Source organism: Anomaloglossus baeobatrachus, chromosome 11 (assembly GCF_048569485.1).
Source record: "Anomaloglossus baeobatrachus isolate aAnoBae1 chromosome 11, aAnoBae1.hap1, whole genome shotgun sequence".
Lineage (NCBI taxonomy): Eukaryota > Metazoa > Chordata > Amphibia > Anura > Aromobatidae > Anomaloglossus > Anomaloglossus baeobatrachus.
This window is the reverse complement of record NC_134363.1, coordinates 186,735,871-186,758,643: the sequence shown is the minus strand read 5'-3', so window position 1 is coordinate 186,758,643 and position 22,773 is coordinate 186,735,871. Positions and strand designations below refer to the sequence as shown.

At 53.3% G+C, this 22,773-nt stretch overlaps 1 protein-coding gene across 1 annotated transcript in view; it reads left to right on the top strand.

Moving 5' to 3' along the window:
- The first annotated feature begins 2,025 nt into the window (after nt 1–2,025).
- STT3A (STT3 oligosaccharyltransferase complex catalytic subunit A) overlaps nt 2,026–22,773 on the top strand; it is a 32,593-nt gene continuing 11,845 nt past the window's right edge. The window contains exons 1-4 of the mRNA XM_075329103.1: nt 2,026–2,125; nt 17,923–18,048; nt 18,127–18,187; nt 18,894–19,015. Coding sequence (XP_075185218.1) covers nt 17,961–18,048; nt 18,127–18,187; nt 18,894–19,015 — 271 coding nt within the window. The 5' untranslated portion in view covers nt 2,026–2,125; nt 17,923–17,960. The remainder of the gene's footprint in view (nt 2,126–17,922; nt 18,049–18,126; nt 18,188–18,893; nt 19,016–22,773) is intronic.

Sequence of the window (22,773 nt, the reverse complement as noted above, 5' to 3'; positions counted from 1 at the left end):
GGGGCGGCACGTGGGGGGGCGTTCAGTCACTGCAAGCGGAGCACACCCGAGTGCACCTGTGGGAACTGAGCACAGCGATGCTCGCACGAGTGATCAGCGTACAGAAAGCACCTGAACTCTGTTTTTTTTTTCTGGTAAAGTCTGTGTTTGGTACGAGCTCCAGACATCGGATTCATTCATATCCATTCATGAGCTCTGTGTAACTGCGAGATCTGCAGCAGAGGAGACAGTGATCTTATCAAAATGACAGCACACAGCTTAGTAACTGACACATCGCTGGAATCAGGGTCTCTGCCCCTATATTATGCTGCTCTCAGATGGGAAAGCAAAAATCTGGTGGCAGATTTTCTATAAGTCCAGATTGATTATGGAACTGGATCTAGAATGTTTTGGTGAACCGGTAATGTTCCAGAACTTGTGTCCCAGCCCAATATTTGTGGAGGTGTCTGCAGCTGCCGCTCCCGAGATGTAGAGCCCACGCGCCTTCGCCGCTCCCAAGGTGCAGAACCCATGTACCGCCTCTGCTCCCCGAGGCACACAGCCCACACGCTGCCACTGCCCCCTAAGGTGAAGAGCCAATACACCACCAACGCTCCTCAAGGCACACACGTTGCCCTCTGAGGTGCAGAGCTGCACCCCAAGCTGCACAGCCCACATGGCGCCGCCCCCCGAGACTCAGTCGTACAGCTCACACACGGCCCCCCAAGGTGCAGAGCCTTTACACCACCGCTGCTCCCCAAGGAACACAGCCCGCCCCCTGAGGTGCAGAGCCGCACAGTCCACACGCCGCCGCTCCGCGAGTGGCACAGCCTGCTGCCTCCCCCCAAGGCGCAGGGCCCTCACACCACCGCCTCCCCCCAAGGCGCAGGGCCCTCACACCACCGCCTCCCCCCAAGGCGCAGGGCCCTCACACCACCGCCTCCCCCCAAGGCGCAGGGCCCTCACACCACCGCCTACCCCAAGGCGCAGGGCCCTCACACCACCGCCTCCCCCCAAGGCGCAGGGCCCTCACACCACCGCCTCCCCCCAAGGCGCAGGGCCCTGACACCACTGCCTCTCCCCAGGGCGCAGGGCCCTCACACCACCGCCTCCCCCCAAGGCGCAGGGCCCTCACACCACCGCCTCTCCCCAGGGCGCAGGGCCCTCACACCACCGCCTCTCCCCAGGGCGCAGGGCCCTCACACCACCGCCTCCCCCCAAGGCGCAGGGCCCTGACACCACCGCCTCCCCCCAAGGCGCAGGGCCCTGACACCACCGCCTCCCCCCAAGGCGCAGGGCCCTGACACCACCGCCTCCCCCCAAGGCGCAGGGCCCTGACACCACTGCCTCTCCCCAGGGCGCAGGGCCCTGACACCCCGAATGTCCCCTGCTGCCTATGGAAGTGAGTGGAGCAGGATTAACCCTTTATCTGCACTCAGTTACTTTTCTTTCTGACTCGTGGCCTCAGTCACAGGGACGATTTTCCTTTCCGGTTTCAGTCTCTATGAGTCGCCTCTGCAGATCCAGGGCTGCTCTCACATGCAGAATTGTAACACACGAGTTTTCCGGATGGAAACCTATGATTTTATAGTAAGAATACGGCTGTAATGATGACTGCTCCCCGTGCACGGCGCCCCCTGGCGGACACACTGAGGACAGGCCGCCTTCTATGGGGTCGCAGTAGAACAATAGCCCGGTGCAGTGACCGCTCTCCACCTCTGGGTGGCAGTGTGTACGGCTTGTGCCGCTGTACAGTGGGACACGTTCCGCCACTCCTCCGCCCGCTAGGTGGCGCTGCTGCCTCTGGCTTCCCTTTCGCTTCTACGCGCCTGGCTGGAATGGACACGTCACTCCTCGCACTTCAACCTAACCTGGCCTAGCTTCATGCGCCGTTGTGACAGTCCACGAGGTAGCTCCGCCTTCTACCAGTGACGCAAGCATTGAGGAGCCAATGAGTAAATGCCCCTTCGGCTTTCTTCAGACAACCTTGTTTGTTTTTATCCAATGGAAATAGCTGTGTCCGCGCAGGGAACCTATCGTGTGGCGGAGAATGGGTGGAGGCGGGTCCTTCTGGCTGTCAGGGTAGGTTGAGAAAGTGTGGGGAGTTTGATGGGGAGTGTGAGGAGAGAGGAGCGGCCGCTGCCAGGTGAGAGGGGACCGGGAGGCCGGAGGGCGGGAGCCGCGTGCGGGGGGCCCGGGGCCGGGACAGTGGCGCCTCCTGTGCGGAGCCTCCTGTGCGGAGCCTCCTGTGCGGAGCCTCCTGTGCGGAGCCTCCTGTGCGGAGCCTCCTGTGCGGAGCCTGCACGTACGTGTGTATGTGTCCTGTATGGGAGGGCACTGTATGTGCAGGAGGCATCACTATACACTGTGTCCTGTATGGGAGGGCGCTGTATGTGCAGGAGACATCACTATACACTGTGTGCTGTATGGGAGGGCACTGTATGTGCAGGAGGCATCACTATACACTGTGTGCTGTATGGGAGGGCACTGTATGTGCAGGAGGCATCACTATACACTGTGCTGTATGGGAGGGCACTGTATGTGCAGGAGGCATCACTATACACTGTGCTGTATGGGAGGGCACTGTATGTGCAGGAGGCATCACTATACACTGTGTGCTGTATGGGAGGGCACTGTATGTGCAGGAGGCATCACTATACACTGTGTGCTGTATGGGAGGGCACTGTATGTGCAGGAGGCATCACTATACACTGTGTGCTGTATGGGAGGGCACTGTATGTGCAGGAGGCATCACTATACACTGTGTGCTGTATGGGAGGGCACTGTATGTGCAGGAGGCATCACTATACACTGTGTGCTGTATGGGAGGGCACTGTATGTGCAGGAGGCATCACTATACACTGTGTGCTGTATGGGAGGGCACTGTATGTGCAGGAGGCATCACTATACACTGTGTGCTGTATGGGAGGGCACTGTATGTGCAGGAGGCATCACTATACACTGTGCTGTATGGGAGGGCACTGTATGTGCAGGAGACATCACTATACACTGTGTGCTGTATGGGAGGGCGCTGTATGTGCAGGAGACATCACTATACACTGTGTGCTGTATGGGAGGGCACTGTATGTGCAGGAGACATCACTATACACTGTGTGCTGTATGGGAGGGCACTGTATGTGCAGGAGGCATCACTATACACTGTGTGCTGTATGGGAGGGCACTGTATGTGCAGGAGACATCACTATACACTGTGCTGTATGGGAGGGCACTGTATGTGCAGGAGGCATCACTATACACTGTGTCCTGTATGGGAGGGCACTGTATGTGCAGGAGGCATCACTATACACTGTGTGCTGTATGGGAGGGCACTGTATGTGCAGGAGACATCACTATACACTGTGTGCTGTATGGGAGGGCACTGTATGTGCAGGAGACATCACTATACATTGTGTGCTGTATGGGAGGGCACTGTATGTGCAGGAGACATCACTATACATTGTGTGCTGTATGGGAGGGCACTGTATGTGCAGGAGACATCACTATACACTGTGTGCTGTATGGGAGGGCACTGTATGTGCAGGAGACATCACTATACATTGTGTGCTGTATGGGAGGGCACTGTATGTGCAGGAGGCATCACTATACACTGTGTGCTGTATGGGAGGGCACTGTATGTGCAGGAGACATCACTATACACTGTGTGCTGTATGGGAGGGCACTGTATGTGCAGGAGACATCACTATACACTGTGTGCTGTATGGGAGGGCACTGTATGTGCAGGAGACATCACTATACACTGTGTGCTGTATGGGAGGGCACTGTATGTGCAGGAGACATCACTATACACTGTGTGCTGTATGGGAGGGCACTGTATGTGCAGGAGGCATCACTATACACTGTGTCCTGTATGGGAGGGCACTGTATGTGCAGGAGGCATCACTATACACTGTGTGCTGTATGGGAGGGCACTGTATGTGCAGGAGGCATCACTATACACTGTGCTGTATGGGAGGGCACTGTATGTGCAGGAGGCATCACTATACACTGTGTCCTGTATGGGAGGGCACTGTATGTGCAGGAGACATCACTATACACTGTGTGCTGTATGGGAGGGCACTGTATGTGCAGGAGACATCACTATACACTGTGTCCTGTATGGGAGGGCACTGTATGTGCAGGAGGCATCACTATACACTGTGCTGTATGGGAGGGCACTGTATGTGCAGGAGGCATCACTATACACTGTGTGCTGTATGGGAGGGCACTGTATGTGCAGGAGGCATCACTATACACTGTGTGCTGTATGGGAGGGCACTGTATGTGCAGGAGGCATCACTATACACTGTGCTGTATGGGAGGGCACTGTATGTGCAGGAGGCATCACTATACACTGTGTGCTGTATGGGAGGGCGCTGTATGTGCAGGAGACATCACTATACACTGTGCTGTATGGGAGGGCGCTGTATGTGCAGGAGGCATCACTATACACTGTGTCCTGTATGGGAGGGCACTGTATGTGCAGGAGGCATCACTATACACTGTGTCCTGTATGGGAGGGCACTGTATGTGGAGGAGGCATCACTATACACTGTGTGCTGTATGGGAGGGCGCTGTATGTGCAGGAGACATCACTATACACTGTGCTGTATGGGAGGGCGCTGTATGTGCAGGAGGCATCACTATACACTGTGTCCTGTATGGGAGGGCACTGTATGTGCAGGAGGCATCACTATACACTGTGCTGTATGGGAGGGCACTGTATGTGCAGGAGGCATCACTATACACTGTGCTGTATGGGAGGGCACTGTATGTGCAGGAGGCATCACTATACACTGTGCTGTATGGGAGGGCACTGTATGTGCAGGAGGCATCACTATACACTGTGCTGTATGGGAGGGCACTGTATGTGCAGGAGGCATCACTATACACTGTGTGCTGTATGGGAGGGCACTGTATGTGCAGGAGGCATCACTATACACTGTGTGCTGTATGGGAGGGCACTGTATGTGCAGGAGACATCACTATACACTGTGCTGTATGGGAGGGCACTGTATGTGCAGGAGGCATCACTATACACTGTGTGCTGTATGGGAGGGCACTGTATGTGCAGGAGACATCACTATACACTGTGTGCTGTATGGGAGGGCACTGTATGTGCAGGAGGCATCACTATACACTGTGTGCTGTATGGGAGGGCGCTGTATGTGCAGGAGGCATCACTATACACTGTGCTGTATGGGAGGGCACTGTATGTGCAGGAGGCATCACTATACACTGTGTGCTGTATGGGAGGGCACTGTATGTGCAGGAGGCATCACTATACACTGTGTGCTGTATGGGAGGGCACTGTATGTGCAGGAGACATCACTATACACTGTGCTGTATGGGAGGGCACTGTATGTGCAGGAGGCATCACTATACACTGTGTGCTGTATGGGAGGGCACTGTATGTGCAGGAGACATCACTATACACTGTGTGCTGTATGGGAGGGCACTGTATGTGCAGGAGGCATCACTATACACTGTGTGCTGTATGGGAGGGCGCTGTATGTGCAGGAGGCATCACTATACACTGTGTGCTGTATGGGAGGGCGCTGTATGTGCAGGAGGCATCACTATACACTGTGTGCTGTATGGGAGGGCGCTGTATGTGCAGGAGGCATCACTATACACTGTGCTGTATGGGAGGGCACTGTATGTGCAGGAGGCATCACTATACACTGTGTGCTGTATGGGAGGGCACTGTATGTGCAGGAGGCATCACTATACACTGTGTGCTGTATGGGAGGGCACTGTATGTGTAGGAGGCATCACTATACACTGTGTGCTGTATGGGAGGGCACTGTATGTGCAGGAGGCATCACTATACACTGTGTGCTGTATGGGAGGGCACTGTATGTGCAGGAGACATCACTATACACTGTGTGCTGTATGGGAGGGCACTGTATGTGCAGGAGGCATCACTATACACTGTGTGCTGTATGGGAGGGCACTGTATGTGCAGGAGGCATCACTATACACTGTGTGCTGTATGGGAGGGCACTGTATGTGCAGGAGGCATCACTATACACTGTGTGCTGTATGGGAGGGCACTGTATGTGCAGGAGGCATCACTATACACTGTGCTGTATGGGAGGGCACTGTATGTGCAGGAGGCATCACTATACACTGTGTCCTGTATGGGAGGGCACTGTATGTGCAGGAGGCATCACTATACACTGTGCTGTATGGGAGGGCACTGTATGTGCAGGAGGCATCACTATACACTGTGCTGTATGGGAGGGCACTGTATGTGCAGGAGGCATCACTATACACTGTGCTGTATGGGAGGGCACTGTATGTGCAGGAGACATCACTATACACTGTGCTGTATGGGAGGGCACTGTATGTGCAGGAGACATCACTATACACTGTGCTGTATGGGAGGGCACTGTATGTGCAGGAGGCATCACTATACACTGTGCTGTATGGGAGGGCACTGTATGTGCAGGAGGCATCACTATACACTGTGCTGTATGGGAGGGCACTGTATGTGCAGGAGGCATCACTATACACTGTGTGCTGTATGGGAGGGCACTGTATGTGCAGGAGACATCACTATACACTGTGTGCTGTATGGGAGGGCACTGTATGTGCAGGAGACATCACTATACACTGTGTGCTGTATGGGAGGGCACTGTATGTGCAGGAGGCATCACTATACACTGTGTGCTGTATGGGAGGGCGCTGTATGTGCAGGAGGCATCACTATACACTGTGTGCTGTATGGGAGGGCGCTGTATGTGCAGGAGGCATCACTATACACTGTGTGCTGTATGGGAGGGCGCTGTATGTGCAGGAGGCATCACTATACACTGTGTGCTGTATGGGAGGGCACTGTATGTGCAGGAGACATCACTATACACTGTGTGCTGTATGGGAGGGCACTGTATGTGCAGGAGACATCACTATACACTGTGTGCTGTATGGGAGGGCACTGTATGTGCAGGAGGCATCACTATACACTGTGTGCTGTATGGGAGGACACTGTATGTGCAGGAGGCATCACTATACACTGTGTGCTGTATGGGAGGGCACTGTATGTGCAGGAGGCATCACTATACACTGTGTGCTGTATGGGAGGGCACTGTATGTGCAGGAGACATCACTATACACTGTGCTGTATGGGAGGGCACTGTATGTGCAGGAGGCATCACTATACACTGTGTGCTGTATGGGAGGGCACTGTATGTGCAGGAGACATCACTATACACTGTGTGCTGTATGGGAGGGCACTGTATGTGCAGGAGGCATCACTATACACTGTGTGCTGTATGGGAGGGCACTGTATGTGCAGGAGGCATCACTATACACTGCTGTATGGGAGGGCACTGTATGTGCAGGAGACATCACTATACACTGTGCTGTATGGGATGGCACTGTATGTGCAGGAGACATCACTATACACTGTGCTGTATGGGAGGGCGCTGTATGTGCAGGAGACATCACTATACACTGTGTCCTCTATGGGATGGCACTGTATGTGCAGGAGACATCACTATACACTGTGCTGTATGGGAGGGCACTGTATGTGCAGGAGACATCACTATACACTGTGCTGTATGGGAGGGCACTGTATGTGCAGGAGGCATCACTATACACTGTGTGCTGTATGGGGGGGCACTGTATGTGCAGGAGACATCACTATACACTGTGTGCTGTATGGGGGGGCACTGTATGTGCAGGAGGCATCACTATACACTGTGTGCTGTATGGGAGGGCACTGTATGTGCAGGAGGCATCACTATACACTGTGCTGTATGGGAGGGCGCTGTATGTGCAGGAGGCATCACTATACACTGTGTGCTGTATGGGGGGGCACTGTATGTGCAGGAGGCATCACTATACACTGTGTGCTGTATGGGAGGGCACTGTATGTGCAGGAGGCATCACTATACACTGTGTGCTGTATGGGGGGGCGCTGTATGTGCAGGAGGCATCACTATACACTGTGTCCTGTATGGGAGGGCGCTGTATGTGCAGGAGACATCACTATACACTGTGTGCTGTATGGGAGGGCACTGTATGTGTAGGAGACATCACTATACACTGTGTGCTGTATGGGAGGGCACTGTATGTGCAGGAGGCATCACTATACACTGTGTCCTGTATGGGAGGGCGCTGTATGTGCAGGAGACATCACTATACACTGTGTGCTGTATGGGAGGGCACTGTATGTGCAGGAGGCATCACTATACACTGTGTGCTGTATGGGAGGGCACTGTATGTGTAGGAGACATCACTATACACTGTGTGCTGTATGGGAGGGCACTGTATGTGCAGGAGGCATCACTATACACTGTGCTGTATGGGAGGGCACTGTATGTGCAGGAGACATCACTATACATTGTGTGCTGTATGGGAGGGCGCTGTATGTGCAGGAGACATCACTATACACTGTGTGCTGTATGGGAGGGCGCTGTATGTGCAGGAGACATCACTATACACTGTGTGCTGTATGGGAGGGCGCTGTATGTGCAGGAGACATCACTATACACTGTGTGCTGTATGGGAGGGCACTGTATGTGCAGGAGACATCACTATACACTGTGTCCTCTATGGGAGGGCACTGTATGTGCAGGAGACATCACTATACACTGTGTCCTGTATGGGAGGGCACTGTATGTGCAGGAGGCATCACTATACACTGTGTGCTGTATGGGAGGGCACTGTATGTGCAGGAGACATCACTATACACTGTGCTGTATGGGAGGGCACTGTCTGTGCAGGAGACATCACTATACACTGTGCTGTATGGGAGGGCACTGTATGTGCAGGAGGCATCACTATACACTGTGTCCTGTATGGGAGGGCACTGTATGTGCAGGAGACATCACTATACACTGTGCTGTATGGGAGGGCACTGTATGTGCAGGAGACATCACTATACACTGTGTGCTGTATGGGAGGGCACTGTATGTGCAGGAGACATCACTATACACTGTGTGCTGTATGGGAGGGCACTGTATGTGCAGGAGGCATCACTATACACTGTGTGCTGTATGGGAGGACACTGTATGTGCAGGAGGCATCACTATACACTGTGTGCTGTATGGGAGGGCACTGTATGTGCAGGAGGCATCACTATACACTGTGTGCTGTATGGGAGGGCACTGTATGTGCAGGAGACATCACTATACACTGTGCTGTATGGGAGGGCACTGTATGTGCAGGAGGCATCACTATACACTCTGTGCTGTATGGGAGGGCACTGTATGTGCAGGAGACATCACTATACACTCTGTGCTGTATGGGAGGGCACTGTATGTGCAGGAGACATCACTATACACTGTGTGCTGTATGGGAGGGCACTGTATGTGCAGGAGACATCACTATACACTGTGTGCTGTATGGGAGGGCACTGTATGTGCAGGAGGCATCACTATACACTGTGCTGTATGGGAGGGCACTGTATGTGCAGGAGACATCACTATACACTGTGCTGTATGGGAGGGCGCTGTATGTGCAGGAGGCATCACTATACACTGTGTCCTCTATGGGAGGGCACTGTATGTGCAGGAGACATCACTATACACTGTGTGCTGTATGGGAGGGCACTGTCTGTGCAGGAGACATCACTATACACTGTGTGCTGTATGGGAGGGCACTGTATGTGCAGGAGACATCACTATACACTGTGCTGTATGGGAGGGCACTGTATGTGCAGGAGACATCACTATACACTGTGTGCTGTATGGGAGGACACTGTATGTGCAGGAGGCATCACTATACACTGTGTGCTGTATGGGAGGGCACTGTATGTGCAGGAGGCATCACTATACACTGTGTGCTGTATGGGAGGGCACTGTATGTGCAGGAGACATCACTATACACTGTGTGCTGTATGGGAGGGCACTGTATGTGCAGGAGGCATCACTATACACTGTGTGCTGTATGGGAGGGCACTGTATGTGCAGGAGGCATCACTATACACTGCTGTATGGGAGGGCACTGTATGTGCAGGAGACATCACTATACACTGTGCTGTATGGGATGGCACTGTATGTGCAGGAGACATCACTATACACTGTGCTGTATGGGAGGGCGCTGTATGTGCAGGAGACATCACTATACACTGTGTCCTGTATGGGATGGCACTGTATGTGCAGGAGACATCACTATACACTGTGCTGTATGGGAGGGCACTGTATGTGCAGGAGACATCACTATACACTGTGCTGTATGGGAGGGCACTGTATGTGCAGGAGGCATCACTATACACTGTGTGCTGTATGGGGGGGCACTGTATGTGCAGGAGACATCACTATACACTGTGTGCTGTATGGGGGGGCACTGTATGTGCAGGAGGCATCACTATACACTGTGTGCTGTATGGGAGGGCACTGTATGTGCAGGAGGCATCACTATACACTGTGCTGTATGGGAGGGCGCTGTATGTGCAGGAGGCATCACTATACACTGTGTGCTGTATGGGGGGGCACTGTATGTGCAGGAGGCATCACTATACACTGTGTGCTGTATGGGAGGGCACTGTATGTGCAGGAGGCATCACTATACACTGTGTGCTGTATGGGGGGGCGCTGTATGTGCAGGAGGCATCACTATACACTGTGTCCTGTATGGGAGGGCGCTGTATGTGCAGGAGACATCACTATACACTGTGTGCTGTATGGGAGGGCACTGTATGTGTAGGAGACATCACTATACACTGTGTGCTGTATGGGAGGGCACTGTATGTGCAGGAGGCATCACTATACACTGTGTCCTGTATGGGAGGGCGCTGTATGTGCAGGAGACATCACTATACACTGTGTGCTGTATGGGAGGGCACTGTATGTGCAGGAGGCATCACTATACACTGTGTGCTGTATGGGAGGGCACTGTATGTGTAGGAGACATCACTATACACTGTGTGCTGTATGGGAGGGCACTGTATGTGCAGGAGGCATCACTATACACTGTGCTGTATGGGAGGGCACTGTATGTGCAGGAGACATCACTATACATTGTGTGCTGTATGGGAGGGCGCTGTATGTGCAGGAGACATCACTATACACTGTGTGCTGTATGGGAGGGCGCTGTATGTGCAGGAGACATCACTATACACTGTGTGCTGTATGGGAGGGCGCTGTATGTGCAGGAGACATCACTATACACTGTGTGCTGTATGGGAGGGCACTGTATGTGCAGGAGACATCACTATACACTGTGTCCTCTATGGGAGGGCACTGTATGTGCAGGAGACATCACTATACACTGTGTCCTGTATGGGAGGGCACTGTATGTGCAGGAGGCATCACTATACACTGTGTGCTGTATGGGAGGGCACTGTATGTGCAGGAGACATCACTATACACTGTGCTGTATGGGAGGGCACTGTCTGTGCAGGAGACATCACTATACACTGTGCTGTATGGGAGGGCACTGTATGTGCAGGAGGCATCACTATACACTGTGTCCTGTATGGGAGGGCACTGTATGTGCAGGAGACATCACTATACACTGTGCTGTATGGGAGGGCACTGTATGTGCAGGAGACATCACTATACACTGTGTGCTGTATGGGAGGGCACTGTATGTGCAGGAGACATCACTATACACTGTGTGCTGTATGGGAGGGCACTGTATGTGCAGGAGGCATCACTATACACTGTGTGCTGTATGGGAGGACACTGTATGTGCAGGAGGCATCACTATACACTGTGTGCTGTATGGGAGGGCACTGTATGTGCAGGAGGCATCACTATACACTGTGTGCTGTATGGGAGGGCACTGTATGTGCAGGAGACATCACTATACACTGTGCTGTATGGGAGGGCACTGTATGTGCAGGAGGCATCACTATACACTCTGTGCTGTATGGGAGGGCACTGTATGTGCAGGAGACATCACTATACACTCTGTGCTGTATGGGAGGGCACTGTATGTGCAGGAGACATCACTATACACTGTGTGCTGTATGGGAGGGCACTGTATGTGCAGGAGACATCACTATACACTGTGTGCTGTATGGGAGGGCACTGTATGTGCAGGAGGCATCACTATACACTGTGCTGTATGGGAGGGCACTGTATGTGCAGGAGACATCACTATACACTGTGCTGTATGGGAGGGCGCTGTATGTGCAGGAGGCATCACTATACACTGTGTCCTCTATGGGAGGGCACTGTATGTGCAGGAGACATCACTATACACTGTGTGCTGTATGGGAGGGCACTGTCTGTGCAGGAGACATCACTATACACTGTGTGCTGTATGGGAGGGCACTGTATGTGCAGGAGACATCACTATACACTGTGCTGTATGGGAGGGCACTGTATGTGCAGGAGACATCACTATACACTGTGTGCTGTATGGGAGGACACTGTATGTGCAGGAGGCATCACTATACACTGTGTGCTGTATGGGAGGGCACTGTATGTGCAGGAGGCATCACTATACACTGTGTGCTGTATGGGAGGGCACTGTATGTGCAGGAGACATCACTATACACTGTGTGCTGTATGGGAGGGCACTGTATGTGCAGGAGGCATCACTATACACTGTGTGCTGTATGGGAGGGCACTGTATGTGCAGGAGGCATCACTATACACTGCTGTATGGGAGGGCACTGTATGTGCAGGAGACATCACTATACACTGTGCTGTATGGGATGGCACTGTATGTGCAGGAGACATCACTATACACTGTGCTGTATGGGAGGGCGCTGTATGTGCAGGAGACATCACTATACACTGTGTCCTGTATGGGATGGCACTGTATGTGCAGGAGACATCACTATACACTGTGCTGTATGGGAGGGCACTGTATGTGCAGGAGACATCACTATACACTGTGCTGTATGGGAGGGCACTGTATGTGCAGGAGGCATCACTATACACTGTGTGCTGTATGGGGGGGCACTGTATGTGCAGGAGACATCACTATACACTGTGTGCTGTATGGGGGGGCACTGTATGTGCAGGAGGCATCACTATACACTGTGTGCTGTATGGGAGGGCACTGTATGTGCAGGAGGCATCACTATACACTGTGCTGTATGGGAGGGCGCTGTATGTGCAGGAGGCATCACTATACACTGTGTGCTGTATGGGGGGGCACTGTATGTGCAGGAGGCATCACTATACACTGTGTGCTGTATGGGAGGGCACTGTATGTGCAGGAGGCATCACTATACACTGTGTGCTGTATGGGGGGGCGCTGTATGTGCAGGAGGCATCACTATACACTGTGTCCTGTATGGGAGGGCGCTGTATGTGCAGGAGACATCACTATACACTGTGTGCTGTATGGGAGGGCACTGTATGTGTAGGAGACATCACTATACACTGTGTGCTGTATGGGAGGGCACTGTATGTGCAGGAGGCATCACTATACACTGTGTCCTGTATGGGAGGGCGCTGTATGTGCAGGAGACATCACTATACACTGTGTGCTGTATGGGAGGGCACTGTATGTGCAGGAGGCATCACTATACACTGTGTGCTGTATGGGAGGGCACTGTATGTGTAGGAGACATCACTATACACTGTGTGCTGTATGGGAGGGCACTGTATGTGCAGGAGGCATCACTATACACTGTGCTGTATGGGAGGGCACTGTATGTGCAGGAGACATCACTATACATTGTGTGCTGTATGGGAGGGCGCTGTATGTGCAGGAGACATCACTATACACTGTGTGCTGTATGGGAGGGCGCTGTATGTGCAGGAGACATCACTATACACTGTGTGCTGTATGGGAGGGCGCTGTATGTGCAGGAGACATCACTATACACTGTGTGCTGTATGGGAGGGCACTGTATGTGCAGGAGACATCACTATACACTGTGTCCTCTATGGGAGGGCACTGTATGTGCAGGAGACATCACTATACACTGTGTCCTGTATGGGAGGGCACTGTATGTGCAGGAGGCATCACTATACACTGTGTGCTGTATGGGAGGGCACTGTATGTGCAGGAGACATCACTATACACTGTGCTGTATGGGAGGGCACTGTCTGTGCAGGAGACATCACTATACACTGTGCTGTATGGGAGGGCACTGTATGTGCAGGAGGCATCACTATACACTGTGTCCTGTATGGGAGGGCACTGTATGTGCAGGAGGCATCACTATACACTGTGCTGTATGGGAGGGCACTGTATGTGCAGGAGACATCACTATACATTGTGTGCTGTATGGGAGGGCACTGTATGTGCAGGAGGCATCACTATACACTGTGCTGTATGGGAGGGCACTGTATGTGCAGGAGGCATCACTATACACTGTGTGCTGTATGGGAGGGCACTGTATGTGCAGGAGGCATCACTATACACTGTGTGCTGTATGGGAGGGCACTGTATGTGCAGGAGGCATCACTATACACTGTGTCCTGTATGGGAGGGCGCTGTATGTGCAGGAGACATCACTATACACTGTGTGCTGTATGGGAGGGCACTGTATGTGCAGGAGACATCACTATACACTGTGTGCTGTATGGGAGGGCACTGTATGTGCAGGAGACATCACTATACACTGTGCTGTATGGGAGGGCACTGTATGTGTAGGAGGCATCACTATACACTGTGTGCTGTATGGGAGGGCACTGTATGTGCAGGAGGCATCACTATACACTGTGTCCTGTATGGGGGGGCACTGTATGTGCAGGAGACATCACTATACACTGTGTGCTGTATGGGAGGGCACTGTATGTGTAGGAGACATCACTATACACTGTGTGCTGTATGGGAGGGCACTGTATGTGCAGGAGGCATCACTATACACTGTGTCCTGTATGGGAGGGCACTGTATGTGCAGGAGACATCACTATACACTGTGTGCTGTATGGGAGGGCACTGTATGTGCAGGAGACATCACTATACACTGTGTCCTGTATGGGAGGGCACTGTATGTGCAGGAGACATCACTATACACTGTGTCCTGTATGGGGGGGCACTGTATGTGCAGGAGACATCACTATACACTGTGCTGTATGGGAGGGCACTGTATGTGCAGGAGGCATCACTATACACTGTGTGCTGTATGGGAGGGCACTGTATGTGCAGGAGGCATCACTATACACTGTGTGCTGTATGGGAGGGCACTGTATGTGCAGGAGGCATCACTATACACTGTGTGCTGTATGGGAGGGCACTGTATGTGCAGGAGACATCACTATACACTGTGTCCTGTATGGGAGGGCACTGTATGTGCAGGAGGCATCACTATACACTGTGTCCTGTATGGGGGGGCACTGTATGTGCAGGAGACATCACTATACACTGTGTGCTGTATGGGAGGGCACTGTATGTGTAGGAGGCATCACTATACACTGTGTCCTGTATGGGGGGGCACTGTATGTGCAGGAGACATCACTATACACTGTGCTGTATGGGAGGGCACTGTATGTGCAGGAGGCATCACTATACACTGTGTGCTGTATGGGAGGGCACTGTATGTGCAGGAGGCATCACTATACACTGTGTGCTGTATGGGAGGGCACTGTATGTGCAGGAGGCATCACTATACACTGTGTGCTGTATGGGAGGGCACTGTATGTGCAGGAGGCATCACTATACACTGTGTCCTGTATGGGGGGGCACTGTATGTGCAGTATGTGTTATTCATACGAAGGTTCTGGCTATTGAACGGTTTCTCAATTTATATATGTGAAAAGTGCAAGTACTCGCGATGTGCTCCTCCACCCCGACCCGTGTTTCGCTCGCCTTCTTCCAGGGGTCGCCAGGATGCTGTGAACTGGAAGTCAGTTTTATGTGAAACTTCCGAACATCGCTGTGCGCCAACTCCCATCATGCATTGCGGGGAGCAGGACGAGCCGCTTCCTCATTGGTTGTTGCACTTAACACACATTTGATTTGTTTTTATCACTTCTTGTATTGGTGTTTGCATATATTGAGGATGTTACCTGCCCTCCATGCTGACAGCCTCCAGGAAGAAACTGAGCGAAACGCGCTGAGGAGCACCTTGTACCCATCTTATGCAGCTCCTTTAAGGTCTATTACTTATATCCCCTGATATTTACATTCTGGGAAACCATTCACCAGCCCGGAGCTTCCTATACGTGATCTTGTGTTGCTATATCCGTTCCTTGCTGGAAGTACAGTGTATCCCTCCTTACAGGCTGTGGATGTGGGATGTGGCTGTGGCTGTGGATGTGGCTGTGGCTGTGGACGTGCTCCTTGAATTGTGGCATCTTATTAATTTTTCTTGTTATTCCAACACAGATTTATTATTGTAGCGTTTACTCGTGTATACGTCTTTTCTTGCATCTTCATGGAAGTGTTAGTGCAGGATCTGTATATGTGGACCACACGTGAGAGAAGATTATTATTAATGCTATATTACGGAGTGCTCAATGGCACTTCATTATTACACGAATGTGCCCCATCCTGGTGCATGCTGGGAATTATAATTTTTCGCAGCCAGGGAGGTACAGGTTGGGGGGGGGGGTCAGTACTTTTATACTCCTTGCTGGTTATGCAGGGCCCGGCGGTCTGGGCAGGGTGGTGGGGCAGGGCGGCTTGGTGGTTGGGGCAGCGCTGGTGACGCAGGGTGGCCCAGCGGTTGGGGGCAGCGTTGGTGGTGCAGGGTGGCCCGGCGGTCGTGGGCAGCACTGGTGGGGCAGGGTGGCCCGGCGGTCGGGGCAGGGCTGGTGGCGCAGGGTGGCCGGGCAGTCGGGGCAGGGCTGGTGGGGCAGGGTGGCCCGGCGGTCGGGGCAGAGCTTTTGCTGGCCTGTGTCGGGCATTACCAGGGCTCGTACGCTGCACGTATTCGATGGTGATGGATACGCTGGCGGGAGTGTCCGCCTGTGCTGGTGCGCACCGTGCAGTTAGCCGTCTGTAATCCCAGGTGGAGGCGCTGGGTCAGGATTTCCCATTTTATCCTCTACATCGGCTGTTCCAGGTTAAAGCCTCTGCTAAGTGCAGCCATTATCAGAACGTGAGGATGTGAGAGCCGGGCATGCTTTATGTCCAGTGCTCCGCTCCATGCCCTGACCTTCCTGAGATCAGACCACTTATCTCCTGAAATACTCTGTGCTGCTCTTACCACAATATAAGTATCTGTGACGTTCCAAGATATCCGTGCACTCCTCTCCTGAAGTACTCTGTGCTGCTGGGGACTTTGCTTCCTCCATTGGATAACTCTTGACGGTAACCTGTCTCATAATCAGTACCTAACTGGAGAAGGAGCGGATTGTCACAGCAGTGCAGAGCATTCCAGGATTGACATGTTCTTCGCTGGGCCGTGTGGTTCGGCGCGGGGTCTGGAATCTTCGCTGGGCCGTGTGGTTCAGCGCGGGGTCTGGAATCTTCGCTGGGCCGTGTGGTTCGGCGCGGGGTGTAGACTCTTCGCTGGGCGGTGTGGTTCGGCGCGGGGTGTAGACTCTTCGCTGGGCCGTGTGGTTCGGCGCGGGGTGTGGAATCTTCGCTGGGCGGTGTGGTTCGGCGCGGGGCCTGGAATCTTCGCTGGGCCGTGTGGTTCGGCGCGAGGTCTGGAATCTTCGCTGGGCGGTGTGGTTCGGCGCGGGGTCTGGACTCTTCGCTGGGCGGTGTGGTTCGGTGCGGGGTCTGGACTCTTCGCTGGGCCGTGTGGTTCGGCGCGGGGTCTGGACTCTTCGCTGGGCCGTGTGGTTCGGCGCGGGGTCTGGACTCTTCGCTGGGCCGTGTGGTTCGGCGCGGGGTCTGGACTCTTCGCTGGGCCGTGTGGTTCGGCGCGGGGTCTGGACTCTTCGCTGGGCCGTGTGGTTCGGCGCGGGGTCTGGACTCTTCGCTGGGCCGTGTGGTTCGGCGCGGGGTCTGGACTCTTCGCTGGGCCGTGTGGTTCGGCGCGGGGTCTGGACTCTTCGCTGGGCCGTGTGGTTCGGCGCGGGGTCTGGACTCTTCGCTGGGCCGTGTGGTTTGGCGCGGGGTCTGGACTCTTCGCTGGGCCGTGTGGTTCGGCACAGGCCTCTGGTTATAGTGCTTTTTCTTGTTTTCCAGGTGTCTGAGTGTTGTGTGTCCCCTCCCTACATGTGAAGATGACTCGGTTGGGATTCTTGCGGCTGTCCTACGAGAAGCAGGACACTCTTCTCAAACTCCTCATCCTGTCCATGGCCGCCATCCTCTGTGAGTGCTCCTGTCCTCCGCCCTCCCAGCCCCCGCGCCCTCCTCTCTGTAGTAATGTTTGCTCTCTTCTCTCCGCAGCTTTTTCCACCAGGTTATTCTCAGTCTTGAGATTTGAAAGTGTCATCCACGAGTTTGATCCGTAAGTTCTGGGTTATTACCGCCGCGCACAAGGCAGTGCGACCGGACATACTGGTTACTGTGCGGACCTGCCTGGAGGAGGAGGAGGAGGAGATGATGATGGTGATGATGATGATGGTGATGATGCTGCTGCTTCTCCCACACCCAGAGTCCTTTTAATTGTGGCCTTGTGCTCTAATTATGGGAGTGTCCTCATTACCGCGAGGCCGCACCTTCTGAACCGCTATTTTACAGGCACCGTCTGGATTTAATGTGCTAACGACAGGGGGCTCTGATCTAGTCACTCCCAGAGCTGCATTCAATATTCTGCAGGTCCTTGTCTATTTCTGTCTCGTTGAAGCAAAATATTGAAGGGAACCTGATCCAGTGACTGATCAGATCCCTGCAACCTCCTACCTGTGTAATCCCCGGCGCCCCCCGGTGCCAACATCGCAGTGTGACGCAGGTAGGAGGAGGAGGAGGCTCGCAGGGTTTGGTCTGATGGCCACGGACTGCCAGGGTCCTGCACGTTTTTGGATTTTATATCTCCTCCTGGAGGGGAGGGGTGAATCTTTACACTTGTGACTGTACACAATCTCCTGCATAGCGAGCACCAGACCATCATCATCATCATCATCACAGCCCTTGTGACGAGCAATAATGGACGGTCTCCGCTCACATCCAAAGCTGCATACAAGATTGACTTGCGTTTTTTTTTCTCCTTCCAGGTATTTCAACTACCGGACCACCCGGTTCCTGGCGGAAGAAGGGTTTTATAAGTTCCATAATTGGTTTGATGACCGAGCATGGTATCCGCTGGGAAGAATTATAGGGGGAACCATCTATCCAGGTATATATTACACTGAACAGTTGTTGCTTTGGGCTGGGGCTGCACAGTGACTGTGGCCACGATGCCAAATATATAGGAGGGAGGAGGCTCTGCACTCGAATGCATCAAACATGTGGTGCGTCTATGGTGGGTGGCGTCTATGGTGTGTGCCGTCTTTGGTGGGTGCCGTCTATGGTGGGTGCCGTCAAAGCTGCAGCGAAGCATAAAATAGAGGAAAAATTTAACTACATCCAATCCAGGATAGAAAAAAACTTTTTTATTACAAAACATGTTTTAAAAAAAAAAAACCTTCAGGAATTGACGCATTTCTGGTGTACGTAGACGCCCGTAGTCATAGGAATAGAACCTGACGCGTTTCTGGTGTACGTAGACGCCCGTAGTCATAGGAATAGAACCTGACGCGTTTCTGGCGTTCGTAGACGCCCGTAGTCATAGGAATAGAACCTGACGCGTTTCTGGCGTTCGTAGACGCCCGTAGTCATAGGAATAGAACCTGACGCGTTTCTGGCGTTCGTAGACGCCCGTAGTCATAGGAATAGAACCTGACGCGTTTCTGGCGTACGTAGACGCCCGTAGTCATAGGAATAGAACCTGACGCGTTTCTGGCGTACGTAGACGCCCGTAGTCATAGGAATAGAACCTGACGCGTTTCTGGCGTACGTAGACGCCCGTAGTCATAGGAATAGAACCTGACGCGTTTCTGGCGTACGTAGACGCCCGTAGTCATAGGAATAGAACCTGACGCGTTTCTGGCGTTCGTAGACGCCCGTAGTCATAGGAATAGAACCTGACGCGTTTCTGGCGTTCGTAGACGCCCGTAGTCATAGGAATAGAACCTGACGCGTTTCTGGCGTTCGTAGACGCCCGTAGTCATAGGAATAGAACCTGACGCGTTTCAGGTGTTCGTAGGCGCCCTTAGTCATAGGAATAGAACCTGACGCGTTTCTGGCTTTCGTAGGCGCCCTTAGTCATAGGAATAGAACCTGACGCGTTTCTGGCGTTCGTAGACACCCTTAGTCATAGGAATTCCTATGTACACCAGAAACGCGTTAGTTCCTGACGTTATTTTAAACATCTTTTTGTAATCTAAGAATTATTCTTACCGTTAATTCGGTTTCTAGGACCTTCCACGACAGCATAGGAGGTTGTCTCTCCACGCCCTAATTGGGACACGAAGCACAAGAGGTTAAAAGGACCCTCCCACCTCCCATAGCCAGTGTCTTACAAAGAACCCATAGCATATGAGAAGTACAAACACATCCGGGAATATCGAGGATACAGGAGGGAATTACCTGCTGTCGTGGAAGGTCCTAGAAACCGAATTAACGGTAAGAATAATTCTTATTTCTCTAGTCCCTTCCACGACAGCATAGGAGGAATACCAACGAATTGATACCTAGGGGGGGACCACAGCCTGCAGGACCTTCCTGCCAAAAGCCAAATCCCTGTTGGAATCCAGATCCAAACGATAATGCTTCGTGAAAGTATGGAGGGAAGACCACGTAGCCGCCTTGCAGATCTGCTCAGGAGAAGCCCCGGCCTGTTCAGCCCAGGAGGCAGAGGTAGCCCTGGTGGAGTGCGCCGTAAATCCGGTAGGCGGAGAAAGATGCTGAGCGAGGTAGGCGTCTCTAATGGCCCGCACAATCCAGTTGGCGACGGTACTCTTAGCCACCTTCCTGCTTTTATTTCGACCAAAGGGCTGGATGAATAGGTTATGATCAAGACGCCAAGGTGCAGTAACCTCCAGGTAGTGCAACACTGTCCGACGAACGTCCAAAGAATGGAACACTTCCTCACCCGGAGTCCTAGGATGCTGACAGAAGGAAGGCAGGATGATGGACTGAGAACGGGGAAAATCCGAAACCACTTTGGGAAGGAAGGAAGGGTCCAGCTGAAAGACAATGCTGTCATCTCTGACGGTCAGGTAAGGCTCCCGAATAGACAATGCTTGAAGTTCCCCGACTCTACGAGCAGACGTAATAGCCACGAGAAAGGCAGTCTTGTGAGAAAGAGAACGGATGTTACAGGAGGACAGCGGCTCAAAGGGTGACTGAGATAGTCCGGTAAGGACAACATTGAGATCCCAGCGAGGCGTCAGGACCCTCTGACGCGGACAGAGCCTACTAGCGGACACAAAGAAACGGCGGATCCAGCGATGATCTGCCAGAGCCGTGTCAAAGACTGCACTGAGTGCCGAGACCTGTACCTTCAGGGTGCTAGGCCGAAGGCCTAGGTCCAATCCACTCTGGAGGAAGTCTAGAATCTGTGCAACGTTAGGCCGGAGCGGGTCAGGAGGCCGGGAACCACACCATGAGGAAAATCTCTTCCAGATTTTGTTGTAAATACTATTAGTCACAGGTTTACGGTTCTTCTGTAGAGTAGCCACGACCTTGTCAGAAAGTCCCTGGGCCTTCAGCGCCCGGGCCTCAGAAGCCAGGCAGCCAATTTGAGTTTCTGGGGGTCCGGATGGAAAATCGGACCCTGTGACAGTAAACTGGGGTCTGAACCCAGGAGGACCGGTCCGTCGATCCCGAGCGTCAGGATCAGGCTGTACCAACTCCTCCGAGGCCACATAGGGGCTACCAGGATAGTTGTGGCTCCGTCGTCTCTGATCTTCCTCAGTGTCCGTGCGAGAAGAGGAAGTGGGGGGAAAGCGTAGGCGAGGCAAAAGGACCAATTGTGGCAGAAGGCGTCCACCCCCAATGCCTTGTCCCGAGGGTTCAGGGAGAAAAATGTTGCGACCTTGCGATTTTCTGCCGAAGCAAAGAGGTCCACCTCTGGAGTACCCCACCTTGCCACCAGAGAGTAGAACACCGCTTGATCCAGACTCCATTCCCTTGGGTGAACATCCCGACGACTCAGGAAATCTGCCTGAAGGTTTAGTAATCCCATTAGATGGACTGCAGAAAGGGATAGCAGGGACCTTTCTGCCCAGTGGAAGATCCGGGAGGACACAGACTTCAGGGCGCCTGATCGTGTACTGCCCTGATGGCGGAGATGTGCCACTGTGGTGACATTGTCCGAGTAGACCAGGACGTGAGAGTCCCGGACGAGATCCTGAGCCGCAAGGAGGGCTTCCCTGACTGCCCTGAGCTCCTGGTAATTGGAGGATTGGGAGCTGACATAAGGACTCCAGACCCCCTGAAATGGGGAGTCTGCCACCATAGCACCCCATCCCCGCAGGCTGGCATCGGTTGTTAGTGTAACCAGGGGCGTCTGAGTCCAGGCAACCCCCACCTTCAGGTTGGTGGGGCGCAGCCACCAGAGAAGGGATGAGGAGACGGTCCCCGAAAGCCGAAACCGTCTGTTCAGGGAGGACGGGAATCTGTCCCAATGCGCCAGGATATGATCCTGTAGACACCGAGAGTGGGCCTGAGCCCACCTGACTGAGGGAATGCAGGACGTCATAGAGCCCAGAGCCGACATAGCCGCTCGAAGGGTCGGGCGAGCCTGACGGCGAAGCTTTGAGATTTTGGCTAGCAGGGCCACCCTGTGGCCCTCCGGGAGAAAAGATGCCTGCCTGTTGGAGTCTAGCAGCACTCCGAGAAACTGCAGAGTGGAGGAGGGGTGCAACTGTGATTTCTTGAGATTGGGGATACATCCCAAGGACCGAAGGATGCCTAAAGACTTCTCCACATGGCTCCGGAGGGTCTGAGCGGAGGGAGCCACGAGAAGAAAGTCGTCCAAATATGGAACCAGACAGATACCCTGCAATCGTATGAAGGCGACCACCTCTGCCATGATCTTTGAAAAGATCC